The 17,403-nt window shown below is 41.0% G+C and overlaps 2 protein-coding genes across 3 annotated transcripts in view; both read right to left on the reverse strand.

Annotated features, from left to right (window-relative positions):
- The window catches only part of LOC105284510 (lateral signaling target protein 2 homolog), a 19,465-nt gene extending 7,348 nt beyond the window's left edge, over window positions 1–12,117 (reverse strand). The window contains exons 1-2 of one of the 2 annotated variants that reach the window (XM_026970153.1): window positions 11,706–12,112; window positions 553–5,880 (exon numbers count right to left, since the gene is read on the reverse strand). In XM_026970153.1, the coding sequence (XP_026825954.1) occupies window positions 4,989–5,879 (891 nt within the window). In that variant the 5' untranslated portion in view covers window position 5,880; window positions 11,706–12,112 and the 3' untranslated portion in view covers window positions 553–4,988. Of the gene's footprint in view, window positions 1–552; window positions 5,881–11,705 lie in introns of those variants that run through there. The other variant, XM_011348089.3, reaches the window with a different exon arrangement.
- A 520-nt stretch (window positions 12,118–12,637) lies between these two features.
- Window positions 12,638–17,054, reverse strand: LOC105284595. Its single transcript, XM_020033313.2, has 6 exons — window positions 16,744–17,054; window positions 14,858–16,657; window positions 14,535–14,720; window positions 14,247–14,431; window positions 14,048–14,160; window positions 12,638–13,926 (listed from the first exon to the last, which is right to left on the reverse strand). The coding sequence occupies exons 1-6, from the start codon at window positions 16,804–16,806 to the stop codon at window positions 13,871–13,873; spliced, it is 2,403 nt and encodes an 800-aa protein (XP_019888872.2). The 5' UTR covers window positions 16,807–17,054; the 3' UTR covers window positions 12,638–13,870.
- Window positions 17,055–17,403: the final 349 nt, after the last annotated feature.

A 17,403-nucleotide genomic window follows, 5' to 3' on the forward strand; every position in this document is an offset into this window, starting at 1 on the left:
ATACGTCATTGCATCCGCCCTCCGGCCCGGAGTCGATGCAGCAAAGTTCCAGGAGGCTGAGGGAGGAAAGAGGGAAACGGCACCCGGTAAAGTCTCAACGACCTTAACATTTCGTTTATCAAGATTTATTAAGTTTATTAATTGTTTATCTCGTTAGTAATTTTTCGAAAATTTGTTATTTCTCATCTGGCGCATAATTTTAATCGGGAAAATCCGATGCCAGTCTTTTCTTTTTACTGTATAAACTCCGGTTCAGTTCACGCTTCGAAACTTCAAAACACTTTCTTTCTTTCTTTTTATTTAAAAGAAGAAAGAGGATAGAAACTATTCTAAAGTATTTGAAACTAGACCGCAACTGTAGACATTGACAGAATCAAAAGAACTCAAGTGCAGCCATTACACTCTTTTATCTGCACTGTACTGTACATAAATAAAATTTTATAATATAAACTTAAGATAAAATAAAATGGGAATTTTTATCAGGCGTTTCGTATGCAGAATTTAAGCGTAATGATTGGAGCTGGAAGTGTTTCGAACATAGAAGAACAATCATCCGTTAAGAATGGAGCGTTCCAGAAATATTTATTCTCAAAAAATCGTGCATCAAGTGTATATAAGTGGTACAATAGAGAAATCGCATAAGAAAGCTTGTAACTTCGTTAAAAGTAACTGCGGTAGTCGCAATAGCCAGCATGTAATAATCATGATATAATTGCACCTCTTAGTAACGATTAATTATAATAACGATTTCTTTATATCGTGTAATGGTCTTTCATAATCTAATTAGTATGCGGACGCGTTTTCGCGGGCAAAGGCCAGAAAAGAAGGTGGCATCGATTCGACAACACAATGCGGTACACGGACTATGGTGTCCATAGTCCTTCATAGCCCACCTCCTTACACCTTTATCCTCACGTAAACGTGTCCTTTTACATCCGTAAAATTCGCGATAAGTATAATAATATCTGAAAATTGTTCCAATAGATATTTATCACATGCGCATCCATCATCGTCTTGCTTGCAACACGTCGTTCTTGCGACTTTCTTGCTCACGCGTATTAATCTCAGCTTTGGTTTAACATTAAAACACGGAGTGGCGAAACGGAATCGTCCTGTTCTTACGTTTACGATAGATTTCGGCAGGAATTTAGAAAAAGACCTAATAAATAGAGAGACTCATCGAGATTCTGTAACGCGTATCCACGAGAAAGTGAGCATTTTGGTTTGGTTTCTGTCGTTTCTAACTTATACTTTCATCGCCGGGACTTTCGTTCCCGATTATCTTTACTATTCTTACAAAATAAAAAATAATAGCTCTCATTCGCCTGTCATCTTAGTTATGGCTAACGGGCAGGATTATTCGATGCGATATACACGTATGCATACGAGATGCAGGTCTCAGTCGTCATTGAAAACCCCGAGGGAATCATTTCCTTTCCGTGAAACGACCAACTAATAATAACTAAGATCGCGGCAGCGATCTAATTCATCGTAATCGAATTTACTAGCGATCATCGTGATCAAATCCGTATATCTGTGTCGCGTCCATCGATCTTGCTGTGTACAGGAGGCATGCATATGGGAAATTCTTATATTTACACATCTCTGTGTGCCATATATTACATAAGCTAAGATGTAAACCCCTAATGATCTAACAATTGTTTGAAAAACTCGAAAGGCAAAACAAGTTTGGCGGCGAATAAATCTCTATAGGCTTATCATCTTCCTCGAAAATGATTCTCTACTCGGATATACGCGATTCATGCATTTCTTCGAGCCGTAGAAGTTTGCAACCGATAGTTGCACGTACTTGCATACGTTGTATGCGCGATATATGTACTATAGATAGAGTAGAATTGTACCACTTATTTAAAGAAGTTTAAGTTTATATCCGGAGGATCTTCTGGCGTAGCGCAGAGAGAACGACCCTAAAAAGGAATTGTGCTTTGCAAATCTATAGTAGTAAACAACAAAATTACAATCGAGATAATACATTAAGTATAATTTCTAATTTTTAAAAGACGTGTGTGTGTATATGTATATATATACTCTTAGATTTTAATATACGCGAGAGACTTACATGCTACGTATAAATAACATTAGTTCGTGATTTCAGCCTTTCAGTCGAGGAAAACGAATGAAATTGGAATGGAAACGTTTAACAAACAACGAAGAATGTTTACGATTAACGAAAATGTAAAAATAATAATCGATCGATCCTCGATTATAAACTATTTGTTTGTGCACGTACTCACAGTTTGTGTCGGAGCGAGTACAGAATTAAACGAATTTACATATCTCAGTTTGGTGGTTCGCAAATTATAAAAGAAGAAACATTAAATGCATAACAAAAGGCACTTTTGCACGACGTAAACGATTAAAATTCGTGGCCAGTTGAAGGACATTCTGGAAATCTCCATGCAAGAAATTTGGAGCTGTTGACACACGCGTGTTTAAGAAGCTAAGCATTTCCAAATTCGAGGACTCTCTTAAATTTGTGAGCAACATTTTGTACAAGTAAGGTTGTAACTTTTACAATTTTTATTTACCGATGACAGTTCTATTCCCAGATGCTCTAGTCCCGTATCCCGGCCCCGATTTAATCGCAATGAATTTCGCCCTTTCCATTCGCGCCTGGTTCTGTCCCAATCTTTTAGTTTTTCTCACTCGCCATTCACACTTTTTCGAATTTTGCAAAAGGCATAAAAAATGGTAATTACGTACAATTGAATACAGTGAAGACACTCTGTTGAGGAATAAGTAACCGGGTGATGATAGAAACAGCATATATAATAATATATTATATACTCTTCTCCCTTTCTCTCTCTTTTTGTTCGTGTGTGTGTGTGTGTGTGTGTATGCGTGTATGTAGGTGGGTGAGTGAATGTAGGTGTGTATATTATTATGTATATATTATGAGCGATATTTTTCCGAGAAAGAACATTTTCAACGTGATTTTCATTTGACATGTAAGACAATTACTTTTCTCTTAGGATCACAGAATAGTAGCGCCCGAGCATAGCAATATTTTATCTTGGAAATATCCGGAAACGAACAGCAGCGAAAAACGATGAATTACGCGTAGCGACACTAGTTATATAGTATTTGTTGAGAATATATCGACACCGCTCGTTTCCGCGGATCTTAACGACTAAAGCTAATGTGTATGTAAATAAACGCTTAGTATATTATAAAAAGGAATATATAGCGTATATTACAAATTATTGACTAGCTTAACAATACTGCTGCGCCCACTGCAGTTGCTGGACGAATAGTTGCAATTTTTCTTGGCCATTCCAATATCGTGGAATTCGCCATGTATATATTAATCGTATTTGTTCAAAGCTAAAATACATTAGTGGAATATAGTGAAAGTAAGTCTCAAAATGTCTTCATATAGTCGGCACAAGCTTTGCTCTAAAGAAGATAACTTGGATTCGCAATGTCTGCGTAAATAATTTTCATTATTTTTTATTCCCAACACGGCTATATGTATGACTATATTAAACGGCTAATATATCAAATATAATAAAAAATTATGAAAATTTAAAATTTGTTTATAGTTAAATGTAATTCACAGTTTTCCAATGAGATCAGCTACTTCGAATAAACATCACAAAATTCGATATTACAGCCTAATTTTACTATAATACAATTGTCGTCGCGAAAAGTATTGATATCATTTCATAAATTATTTTTCTCCGAAAAATTAACAGTTTTTGATTATATTTTACATAATACATTTTAAGTTACATAAATGGATTACAGCAAATATTTTTTCACGGAAAATCAATAAGTAACTTCAAAAATATAAGACAAAGTTTCTCCTTTCAGGTTTATTCAAAATATGTAATTTTTTATATTTTCAATAAACTTTACGCAATGACTGTACAGTAATAATAAATAATAATCACAGAAATTATAGAAAACAGATAGGATTCATTTTTATATTCTTGGAATCTGAATATGATCCAAATGTAAATATGTTTAAAAATAAACGGGAAATGAGAGAAGAGAAATCAGATCTAGATCTAATATATGCGTCGTTACTTATACGCTTACAAGTAGAAGTTTAGGTATAAACAATCGATTATCTTCCATGAATTATATAGATATATGTATATGTGAATGTGTGTGTGTGTGTGTGTGTGTGTGTGTGTATCTATGTATATATGTATGATATTTAATCGAATATTTCTCGCTATAGAGAACGCATTTAACAGCGATTGTTTCGTGAAGAAATGTGCCTACAATATGATCGTGTTTGAATAGTGTTCTTGGTCCTTGAATTCGATTCTATTTCCCTACGCTCAAAGTGCGTCGTGTATGATTATCGAGATTATCGCGCCTCGAGTTTCACGACGGATCGATCGAAAGCTCCATCCCCTTCTTCGGAAGAAACAGAGTACTGCGACGTGGTGGTACGATCAAATGTGCGTCTCGGTTTACGATGTACCGCCACGTTGCAGCATTTAAATACTGCTGCTGCTGCTGCTGCTGCTGCTCACCTCACGCACGCGGGAGCCTGTTCCCAACGTCAGTGGACTATTTTAGCATTATCTTGAGTTTTTGATGTCGACTTGCTGCGTTCGTATCACTTCGCTTCGCAATTTCATCGTGAAACGTGACACGACGCATGCTCGCCATGCGCGTTCCCGAAGACGACTTACATGTTTCTCATATACGCGTTTTTGTTTAATTGTTTTTTTTATTGTACCAATAAAAAATCGCTCGCATTCGCGACTGACCGCGAGATTTCATTCCTGTGATTATTCCCATTCTCAGAAAATATTAATACGACAAGAGATACCAAGAATCATGAGTAAAAAAATTCTGCTCGACGTAGTACGCGCAAATGACGAGACACGCGTATCCTACCGGAGAACCGAGAACAGCGCATTGTCGTTGCGTTCATCTGCATCATCCTCATTATCGCTTGGAAATGCGCGCGCGTTTCTCGTTCTACCGCTGGTCCTACTGTCTTACAATTAGATCTTCGAGACGTAGAGCGGCCGGTGGATCTGCTGCGGGTTGCCGTTTTGCTTCGAGCAGCGCGCGTTCTGCAGCAGCTCCCTGGTCTCGCTTGGCGAGCCCGGGCTCAGGCTGTTGGTGGTCGAGGTTTCGACACGGTCGCTGATAATCTCCTCCTCGGTGATCTGTTCAAGATACAACGCCGACTGCACTGTCTGATTGTCGCCGCCGTCGTTGACTGTCACCTGCGGTGAGTATGCTGGCGGCGGGCTTCTAGGCGGCGACTCGCCCTGGCTGACCCTGCCTGACCCATCTTTGATCTCCAGGCTGCTTTCCGACGACACCTGCTTCATCTGTTTGGCTCGTCGGGCGTGTCGAGTGGTCAGTCCACCGGTCTCCACGTCTCGCTCCAGCCGGTGGCCCGATCTGGATCTGGTGAGCTGACGTTGCACGTACTCCTCAAGGTCGTCCTCCTCCTTCTTGGCGATCACGCGGTTCAGCACGATCAGGAAGATGCCGACGAGTATCACGAACAGGCCTACCGCGACGAGCTCGTTCCACCAGCCACCGGACGCCTTGGTACCCCAGTGAGCGAGATCACCGGGCAGTAGGCCACTCATCAACAGGAATGCTCCGAGCACCAAGAACACCACGCCGATGTGCAGCATCCCGATCGAGGTGACCACCTTCGTGTCCAGCATGCCCTGGCCGGCCGTGCGAGCCGCGCCATGGGAACCCTTATGGTGCCTGCCATGGTGGTCCAGCGATCCGGTCGAGGCCCTAGGAGACGTCAGACCACTTTCGCCCGATTGCACGCTATAACGACGCTCGCGAGCGCGACGCTGCTCGTCCCGACGCTTTCGCTGACGCTTGATGGCCAGCGCCGAGTGCAATCCAACCGCGTGCATCCTGCAACACCGGAAAGACAACCCTTGGCTCAGTCAATACTGCTATCAATTCCCGCCTATCTGCCTACGCCTACGTCTGTCATTTTAACGCGATCAATTCTGTTTTTCCTTCTCTTTCTGTTCTTTCTTTAGTCTTTTTATTCTCTGAGAGGATTCTATACATTGTACTCGTCGTCCATGAAACGACGTGTACAGCGAATTTTGCCGTAAAATTGCGTAAAGTCTGTCTACTTCTAAAAGGCGATCTCTCTCGGCATGCCTACTCTCGCGAGCGAGCAATATGGCGAGCAATCAAAATGCAATCGCGTATTGGCAATAAATCGACAAGGCTATCGACAAGCGATGGGAAAGTTTAACGGATTAAGCTTCGATCCTATTTTTATTTTCCGACGCTGCTCGATAAGTCTGTTGTTCCGGCGAGCTCGTGTATATACGTGTGTACTCACAGCCTCAACTAATATTGCATTAACTACCTCTATCTATCTAAGGCCTACGGGATCTATTTACAGGGTTTACAGGATGCACTGCGATGGAATCGCGCATTATTAACGATCGACGGTGACGCATTCTCGGTCCTGCGTGAGAAGACCTCCTCTTGCAACACGCATATCACATGTTAAGGCACCGGTAGCCTTATTCTGCGTATTATTTTCGCTTTCCATTTCTCATCAGAAAAGAACGCTCAATCGCTGTGTAGAATTCGATCTATATATATACACACACATGCTATATGTGTTTCAATAGCAAACTTTGTAAGATATTGCATAACAGTAAAATAAACGTCCTATTATATCTCTTACAGTCTTGTTTGCATTATAACATTCTCTCCTCTCCATTCTATTATTACTTCTCTAAACGTAACAGAAATTGTCTTCCTCATTTGAATAACGTAAAAATAACAATTTTATCCTAATTGATGCTATAAATGTGTATATATATAATACTTTGCAAAATAAAACGAATATTTTAAAGAAAAAGAAAATTTTATAAAATTGCTTTCCTTACTTTAAACGAGATAATAAATATATCTACATATAGGTATACATACTTACATACAGATTAATATTTTAGAATGCTAGAATCTGATGTAATGGTATCGTTAACATCTATTTTATATTATTCACAATTTTTAACAGAGATAATTGTACAATAAAAATATGTATAGGATCTATCCCTATAAATCTACTCCTTTTTTCCCGTACAATTCAAATATGTAATTTCTTATAAGGGTTTCATATGGAAATTAAAAACTATCCCTGCTTCCATTTCCAAGAGATACTGGTTCTATATATTATATTATAAATTAAGTTATCCCCTTCGAGCTAAAAGTTATGTTGTCTTCTTATATCGTACATAAAAAAGAAGTGTTTAGAGAAATTTAGTTACTTCACTCTTTCAAGTTTTACGACCAGAATTTAATATAGAAGATTAAACTTTTTTTTCTCATAAAGTTAAGAAGCGCAAGAAGCGAGAAAAGCTAAAGGTAAAAAAATTTTGATTACATACGAGGCATTACATTGAAAGTAGCAGAAGAGTTCGAAAATATCTCGACCGATATCTCGAACCGTTTTGGAACCGTTCGTCTGTGTTACTTATCCGGACAAGTATAAGCCACTCCCTTCGCGATTACGCGTAAAAAATGCATGCGAGGTAAAGTATATCCCGCGTTCTTTTTTTATCAAGACCCGCTTTATCATTCTTTAAAGGGTATGTCGCAGAGTAATTAAATGCCAAAGCATTTTGCCACAAGACGACGCTTGCCGTGCCCTTTGCGTCCGACTTCGCTACTAAGGAAGGGAATCGCCAGGACAAAAGCTACTGGGTCTCTTATTGAACGGCCGAGATCTTGCTCTTATTCTGCATCGCTTTACGAGAAAGTGTGTCGTTCGTATCGCGGACATCGTAATCTACAGAACATCTTTGATCCGTTTCTGGTTTCCCACGAGGAGGGTCGCTGTGTAGGGTCTACATCATTCTGTGGTAATTTAGGTCCGCACAATCGATGCCGGCGTGATGATCGATATCGTCCGCGGATGAACTTGATTCGAGAATTGATGAGAAATCGCGAAGGTGACTCCGCGGTGATGCCCCTTCATTTTACGATCACAATGCGCGGCGCCGCGAAAGCGTTTCCTGCTCCACGATCAATAAAACCATCCTCCATCCCCCTTACAGAACGCAAACGCAAAGTACACGAGGACAGACAGTGCACCGTGCACACAGTGTTGCGAGCCACGCATGTGTGCTACGGAGAGCCCACGCCAAGAGGCGTTCAAGCATGCTCCTCGTACGCTAAACGACAGTGGGAATTAAATCAAGACAAACTACTTTGCCGCTAATCTCCTCGGATTATCTCATCTCGTTCGAAAGCAAATGCTGGCCGGCTCTCGTGCCATGCAGGGATGAAATGAGGAAAAAAAAGAGGAAATTTATGATAAAGAAAAAAAGAAATAAGGAATATAGAAAAATGTATTTATTATAGGAAAGTAAACTCAGTACCTAATTAAAATATATGTATACTCGATAATTAAAATTATGTAATTATGTTGTGAATGAACACATCTGTTGATGAGCGGTTGCGTTATGAAGCTTTCGGTTATAATCTTCTAAAATTTCGAGGCGCTAGCGTCATTAATTTTGACGTCAAATGTGACAATCCCTTATTGACATTCGTCGAAAAAACACGCTGCGTACCGCATACCCTGACGGAGGATCAAACAGACATGGAGCACTATAAAGACACGCTAAACGGCTGATATTGATCCGGATTCCATGGAAAACATCGTACCTGGCAACGAAACATGGTATTTTCAATATGAGCCACTCTCAAAGCGGTAGAAGAAAATGCGCATGCAAAACAACCGAATCAAGATATTGCTCATCGTCTGCTTCGACTCGAAAAAAAATCATATTTAAAGAATCTCGCAAGGAATTCATACCGTAAGGCTCAATGATGAATGATTATTATTTGGGTGTTCTGAATCGTTTATGGAACAGTTTATGGAACAGTTTATGGAATTCTTCGAGTTCGGTCTGAATACCGAGAGCAACTGTTTTCGCTGCTTCTGTACCGGCGGACAAATTTCCAAGATTGTACGCGATTTCTTGATCAGAAAAAGCATCACAGTGCTCGAATATATTCATATTTGTCTGATTTGGCAAATTCCGTATGAATATCCGGCTATTCCCAAAACTCAATTTTGGCGATGAAAGGAAAGCGTTACAATACCTTTCAGCACAAATCCAAAGGGCTTCGACCGCAGTTTTCGAGGTGATTCCGAAAACGGAGTGCAGTGACTGCTTCAAAAAATGTTTCAATCGCTTCTAGCGTTGCATTGACTTCGAGAGAGTGTGTATTTTGAATAAAAAGAAAAGTAGAAACAGAAAATAATTGACGTCATCATATTTTTTTCAGCCCAGTCGCACTAGAGCCTGCACAGACCGTATATGTATAAAATAAAGCAAGAGGAAAGTGAGAGTGAGAGAAAGAAAAGAGAAAGAGAGAGACAAGGGGGTGGGGAAGAGTTGATCGATGCACGTGTGGTACGTTAGTAAATTGAACACGCGGCAACCCTGAGCCCGTTTAAAGTTACATGAGTTTTACCGGGACGAAGTGCTATGTATTTGACCCTACGCGCGCGAACCCATATAATATAGACCCGGTCACATTAGCGTGAGAGCGACATTTTTTCCCGCTAATTCTCGAGAGCTTTTTGTATCGCTTCCCCGCCTATGACTGAGGCTGTAGCCGCGCGTTTAACACACCCCTCTAATATCGCGAGCGTTTTAATTACACGCTTCGTGTCCACCTCGCACCCCCGCCGTTAAGAGCGTTTCGGCGTATCAACCGGCAGGATCGACTCGACGTTTTAATCCCACTCTCCCCGCTCGCGATACATTAGCCGGTACCCTCTTCTCGTAATGTTAGAGCCAGAGTTCTCGTCCCACGCGCTGTTCCTTGAGCGTCGTTATACGTACGTACATCGTTATTTCATACGCGCGATTTACCGGGAGCGCGAGAAATGGTAATTTGCCATTCGCGCTCCGTTATTTTGAGTCTGGCGCGTCGCCAAGTCAAGCCACAACTTGGCTCTTCTTATTACGGGCTTACCCGGTATTCCCTGCCTGCGCTGATTTCTCGCGCATTGTTCGACGTAGGAGATTTTATGGTCCGCTGTGCGCGGGAGTCTTGCACAGTCTTACGCCTCACAAATATATCCTACACAGCAGACGCGCGCACGACACAGCGGCGCGATTATCGCGCGGATTTTTTGCGTTTAATTTATGATGCATGGAAAGAGATAGCTTCTGTTGAACTTCAGTCCGCGAGCGTGATTTATCTGTATTCCGTCAATGATTCATCGTTATCCTTTCACGAAAAACAGTACGTTTCCCCTCCGCGTTGCTGGGCAAAATTCCTGCAGCTCTTGCAGCCAACATGACGCAAGTTCGGGGATCGTGCAATCGGGGGCGGATTTCTAAGAACCGCTATCAATCATAGATAACAGCCCAGCGAGTTGTTGTCTCGCGCAGCTTCGCTACCCGGCGTGTGCGACACAGCCTACTCCGCAGTCATCGACCGATCCCTATGTTTACGTTTGCACAAAGAAAGCGCTCATTGGAAAATCGACTAAGCCGCCAATCAATCCGCCCGGGGTTTATGTATTTTTCTTGGCTCCCATAAAAACACAGGGGCTGTCCGGGCCAGCAGAGAGCCGACTCGGTATCGTGCTTTCTGAACGCGAGAAGTGTTCCTCTGAAAAACACAGCTCGACAGATGAGGACGCATCTACCTTGACGTCGATACGAAAATAAACGCCATATTCGAGATTCACGGCTCGGGGGGGTTTGTTTAGGCTCTCCCTCGCCTCATTTAGCGTGTTTCGACAGCTCCGTCTGCCCTCCTCCTCTACATCCCTCACTCTACATCGATCCCAAGTTCGAAGGAAGGATATATACTTAAGCTGATATATAAAGTCGGTCATTGGATTGTTTCCGTTCTGCCGTGTGTCGCATAGATAGGCCGTAACCTGTTGCGAGAGAACGGCCGTCGTATGGAATAAGGTCGTGAGACGCGGTGCCGGCTCGATCAATGATAAACCAGCAGACTACCGAGCGAACGTTGTTGATGCTAAGTGACGGATGGACGAATCGCAATCTCGACGATATGAATGCGGGTCACCCGAATTCGCGTGATGTGAACGTCTCAGATAAGCTCCCCATAAATATCCCGGAGAAACGCAAGTGAAAAAGGGAAACAGTTGGGCTGCACGACGAAGATGATGATGCTGCGAGCAAGGAATTGCGTATCGCTGAACGGTGGCTCATACGACGCGACCGAGCGGTCATCCGCAAGATGACTGTGTCGCCTGCGACATGCATCTCTCGGAATAGAATTCGCTAGACGCGACGAACCGCGTCTCCGTAGATTAATTTCGGATTTCAGGTAGTGCTGTATCGCGGAGCGAGGAATTGCCTTTCTCTATGCGCTGCGACTTGCACGGGCAACTGACGCAAATGACGATTGAATACGATTACGCATAAATGCGCACTGTGCTCCGATAAAATTTCAATCGAACGTGAGACGCGCTTTCTCGTGTACATGTCGAACGGAACGCTTTACAGAACGCTTACGGAAGGATCGGAGAAGGAATGTCCTTTTGTGCTCTCCTTCGCGTTGCATCGAATGCATAAACAGCCTGAACTTCTCGGCCTGAACGACTCTCCAGAGAATATAATTACGGGCTGATAAGCGGAAGACGCCGTTCTACGCGGACGAATTGTTGACGGAAGCTCGTATATGATGCGCAGTAAATTAACGCTCACCTGACTGTTTAGCCGAGTGTCACTCCTCCGCGAAGAAAATGGGCGAGTTTCCGCGCCGATGACGCTTCACGCCATAAACTTCCCTCCGCTTGGTCGGTCCACCGGTAGCGAAGCGTCTCCCCTTTCGCGAAGCTGCTAACAACTGCGCTCTCTCTCGCCCCCCTGTCGCCCTCGCCGTTTTCTCCTCCCTTCTTGCGAGAAGGCGTCGCAGAGTCGTTACATCTTCCACGAGAATTCGGCGTTTTCTTGCTGCTGAACGTATGTCGCGTACGTGTCCCGTCTCGGCGGCGCGAGTCCGCGCGACGGCTGCTTTGTTTTGCCGTTTTCCCTTCGTTCAACAGTGGCGCGCGCGCGCGCCCGTTCTACCGCGAAAGACCGCGGACAAGTAAAGCTGCTTCTATATATAAGAGCGTATGTAAACCAGGACACGCCTCTACGAGGCATGGCGCAAACTCGGATTCTCGCTTTCGTGCGCCGAACGGAAACCCCCGCAGGGGGTTTACTCCAAAGCGAGAACGCAGCACCATCCGATCCGCGTATCCTCGTTTCAGCACAAAACGGAAACGTTGATCCGCAGTAAAATCGCAGCGTTAATTTATTCGTGACCTGGCGAACTTGACGCGTTCGTGATGCTTCCAAGGACGGAATAATTTCACTATTTTTTCTAAATCTTACGATAAGATGATTATTATTATTAACGATTAAGCCTCGTCTCCAACTTCTCCACGATGCTAGAAATCGGTTCGAGATCTCGATCCGAGAAATATGTAGCCAATCAACTTGCAGCTTTTCCGTAAAAGTGCAAGTTGATTGGCCACACATTTCTCGGATCGATTTCTAGCATCTTCTCGTGATGCGCACAAAATTTCACATACAAGAACATAAAATGGCATATAAATACGATATCGGTATAATTCTTTTTCTCTAATTGAGGATTGGTGGGAAATTCACATTCCGGTTCCAAGTTGTATGACAAACTTTTATGTCCAGTTACATCCAGAAAATAATGTAATATCCATAGAGTTTTTCATATTATACAATGTTGTAATCAAAATTCGAATAAAAAAAGCATGCTTTAATATACGTGTGTCTCTTTATATAATAAACCTTTCGACAATAAAATCAATTTATTGCCTGAACTTTGGATATATGTATCTTGGAGAATGCCCTCATAAAACATCCCCCCTTCAGGTTGGCTTTAATAAATATAAAGTAGGAAGCGAATATATATTAAAAAATATACACATATCACAGATAAGTATTATATCAGTCGGGAAATGACAATAATATTAAATAAGCTTATCGGAAAATCAGACACGCTTTTAGCTACTACGCTTTTTCCAAGGCAAAAATAGCTCTAAAGCGAAACGCTTTAATATAGAAGAGCAAATCAGTTTTACCCGCTTTTGAAGCAACTCTTTTTTTATTTACTATCAAAAACTAATAGGTCAAATGTTAATCAACATAGTTTTTGTCAGCACATACTACTTTTTGCTAACGTTTAGGTAACAGGTGAATTTCGCGGCGAAAAAATACTTTAACCTTTGACGCTATAAAATCGTGGATCCATCTTCTTTGGACTTATTCTTTAAGTGCTAGTCTATCTGGTTGTTTTGCATCAAGCGGAACAAGTGGTAATCCGATGGTGCAATCAGGCGAGGATATCATAAGACGAGAGTAAACCGAGTATCATAAGACTTCCCACTGAAACTCGTCTAAGGCGTTTTGACTTTTCTGTGACTTTGCGTTGTCGTGCAGGAGAATCACTAGTCCCTTGCCAGTAAATAATTTTTTTATAAAAAAAATAAAAATCTTCACTTTGAAATTTTCTAAACCATCTGCGACATTGTACTTTCGTCAATAGCACTTTTCCCAAAAGTCGCACAGATCGTTCTTTTTGATTCTTTTACCTTGGTTAAGATCATAAAGTAAACAGTGTCCGATATGCGTACTTGTTACTGTCTGTCTGTCTGCAGAATGATTAATTGTTAAAAACAAAATAAAATTTGTATCCCACATATGATTCTCTTTAAGCTAACGCTATTTATTAATAGCGGGTAGAACTTATTTGCACATCTAATATAATTATTAGCATGATGTAACTTTGTTTTCGAACAATAAAATTGGTGTATCTCTTATTCATACGTCGTAAGGCACTTTGTTTATCATCGCCATGGCTTCCGAACAGTTCCAGCACTAGTGCTTCTTCTAATACCTTGATCTGCAATTTATTAAAAATATATTTCAACACGTGTTACAAACTTAAGTTTCAAGATTTACTCGAAACAGTAAAGATTACACAAAATGTTACGAAAACGCTTGTAAGCGTTTAAACGACTTACGCAACGCGTTCGGCGATACGAGTCTGTCCCTTAAATTTGATGTCCACGTTTGGCATCTAGATCTGACAATGTTCTTTTTAATGATCAATGTTGGTCGCTGATATTTTGTCATTCTAAACAATAACGACAAGTACATTTTAGTGTGAATTGTGACGCAGATAATCCTACGTAACATAATAAAAAAAAATTGTATCATTACGTGGATTCGAATTCTTTTATGTTTTTTCTAGCTAAAGTCTTTTGCGTGGCGAACGAATACGATCGTGACGAACTTGGCCGTTCTGCTCGGGATTGCTTGATCTCGCGATCTTGCTCTATTACTTTCATCCTCTTCGTCGGTGACTGAGCGAATAGTTCTACCAAGTTCATAGACGCTGCGTCACACTTGAGATATCACAGATTGAGATTATTACATATTCTTGACGAAAAATCTTTTAAAAGAGGAAAAAACAATGCAATTTTCGAGCACTAGAAAATTAATGATTACCTGCAACTGGAGACGGTGAAGGAAATTCACTTCTGCCAAGTTTAAGGGTGCATCAACGTGTAGCTTGAGCATACACTGTAATGCCTCTTTATATGTCTTCTTTAAAGTGATAACACGTTCGGTCCGCATTAATCTACGCACTAAATAACCCCGTGCATAAGCATTGATAATATTCACTGCTCGAATCTGTAATAATAGTAATACAAAGTTAACGTTTTTTATTAATTTTATTAATGACACGATTTATTAAATAAGCAAATACTATACAATAAACGATCCAACATTAGAAATTACACAGCAGTAAAATTATGTAAGGTACTCACGTGCTTCTCGAGGTACGCGGAAGTATCTAGTACCGGTACGTGCATGGTATTACTGTCCAAAGGAAATAACTGGCGATTCACAGTCGAATTCTTACGCGCGGAACGATCATGCGATTCGCAATTGCTGTTATAATCATTACTATTATTGTTATTATTATGTGTGACGTCGCATGAATTTACTTTTCTCATAACATTAAAGTTGAGTGCTGTGAGGGAAACGTCCGTAATGAGAGGCGAAGATGCATGAGATTTAAGCAAGTGGAAACTCTTCGGAGAAATGTAGTCTAACGGACATACAGCATTCCCATGATTCGCTGAGGATACTTTGCTATTACGAGGCGTTTCTGCACGTAAATTGCTAGGGAAATTTACATTTAATTGCTCTCTTGCTTCGCTATCTTCTAATCTTGTTTCACCGCCTGACAACAATTGATTGGACATAGCGTTTGAAACGTCTGCTTGATGAGGTGTTCCAAAAGAACACTTTCGTATCTCAGCTAACAAAATCGTCTGCTGTTTCTGAAACTCTGCCTCCAGCAGCGATTGTTCCTTCCGTTGCCGACTTATTAATTCCATCATCTGTTTTTTGTGCATTTCTTCAATCTGTTTGTAGACTGTCAAGAGCTTTTCAGGTATGGTGGACGATTTGGTTTTGACAATTAAATCTTGACATTCTTTACCAGCCTCAATTCCATCATTATGATATTGATTTCCACTCATGCAAGACAACTGCATTTCAGAATTACACGTATCTTCCATAAGTTCTTGTGATTTATTCGCTGAATGTAACACTTGTATGCTGCTGCCTTCCTTTGATTTTTCTAACAAACCTTGCTGTCTTAAATCGATATCAGATATTTGATTATGCTTTATTTGCGTGTCAGATTCAGATGTATGCTTTTCAGTGAGATGCTCTGCTGCAATGGAACTAGATTCGTTTACTTGATGTAACTCTATCGATGTATTGGCCTCTGTATGCTGAGAAACTAATTCGTGGTTTGCATTTATTTTGTGTTTAGACTTATCTATTACTGCATCTTTGGTATTTTCTGCTGTAAGTCGTTCATTTTGCCACTCCACCTTGGACGACACTATTGCATTGCACTGCATTCGTTGTGATGCATTAGTGGTAGGTGTAGGAATGTATTCCTTATCGACCAGATCTGTGTCCATATGTGCAAGCAAACAAGGACTTGGTGTTTCCAAAACATAAGAACCTTGACGTGATAACTTAGGCAGATTCTCATTCTCTTTGGGAACAATTGTAAAGGACTGAATACTGTCAACCTCCTTATCTAACGTTAATGGAACTATATCCAAGGTTTTGGGTATTTCAGGCTTACTCTCGGACGATGTTAAACCTTCATTTGCCACTGCCGTTCCTGTCTCGTTGATACATTTATTTTTATCAATACCTTCTGATATAGGTGGCACATCATTGACTGTGTCATTGTTTAAACAAACTGGAAACTGTAAGGGCTGCACATCGGATGCGGAAGACTGAATATTACACTCGTCTCTGCTTTCTGGAGTTGTTTGTCTTGTTTGCACACGTTCAACAATAGTCATTTTGGAAAATGAATCGCTATTGTATGTATTATCGCTCGTGGTATTGTAATTGGATATGTCACTATCTGAACTATATTTGATATCCCTTAATATATCTACTGGTTCTGTTATGTCGGCTAGTACGCACTTGTCTTTAGCGCATTTCATAAGCTGTCTACTCTTCAATCGTTCCTCTACTTTCATCGCTAGAGATCTGTAATGTCTCATTTCTTCTTTAATGCTATCGGTTGTCTGAAAATAATTATATGTATTACAATAATCAAGTGCGACTAGTGTGACAAAGACACATTAAAACGCGTTAATTAATCAATATTTACCAGCGGTGGGAGAAGAGGTATCCCGTGTATTTTGATACAAGAAGTATAAAATTCCTGCTGCATGTTTTATACGTATTGTTTACACTCTACAAGAAGCTCTACACTGTTTCCCGCTTTTTGTACAACTCTCCAAAGTTTCCAACGTCCGAAACTACGAACGTTGGTTCTTTCCTTATCACTCAAACAGCTAAAGAACAGTCACCAAAAAGATTGGAATCACCGAAAAACACATAACAGAATTAATTGAAGAAGACTGAAAACAATCACATCGCACGCGATCTCGTTCGTACTGATCCTCGAGGATAACAGCACTAAGGACATCTATCTCCAATACCATAGAAATTTGAAACTAAATTGTCTTTAACATATCAGTTGTCTTACCAGCATAGCATTTATCCTCTGTTAGTAACTATTGCGCCAAATCAGAATTGAGCACATTTACGGCCTACACACGCAAAACCCAACACCCCAATGTACTAACCAATTATCTTGCAATACTACATAAAAGCGAGAAGTTGATTGGCCACTACGTGAATAACGCGTTATTCCCTAGCGTTGCTCCAGCTGTGTCGTACCTGAGCTAGTTACTAGCTAGGAAAATTTAAAAAAACCAAGGATATTTGAGAATTCTGAATATCCAATAATTCCCTATCTGGTAGC

Source organism: Ooceraea biroi, chromosome 6 (assembly GCF_003672135.1).
Source record: "Ooceraea biroi isolate clonal line C1 chromosome 6, Obir_v5.4, whole genome shotgun sequence".
NCBI lineage: Eukaryota > Metazoa > Arthropoda > Insecta > Hymenoptera > Formicidae > Ooceraea > Ooceraea biroi.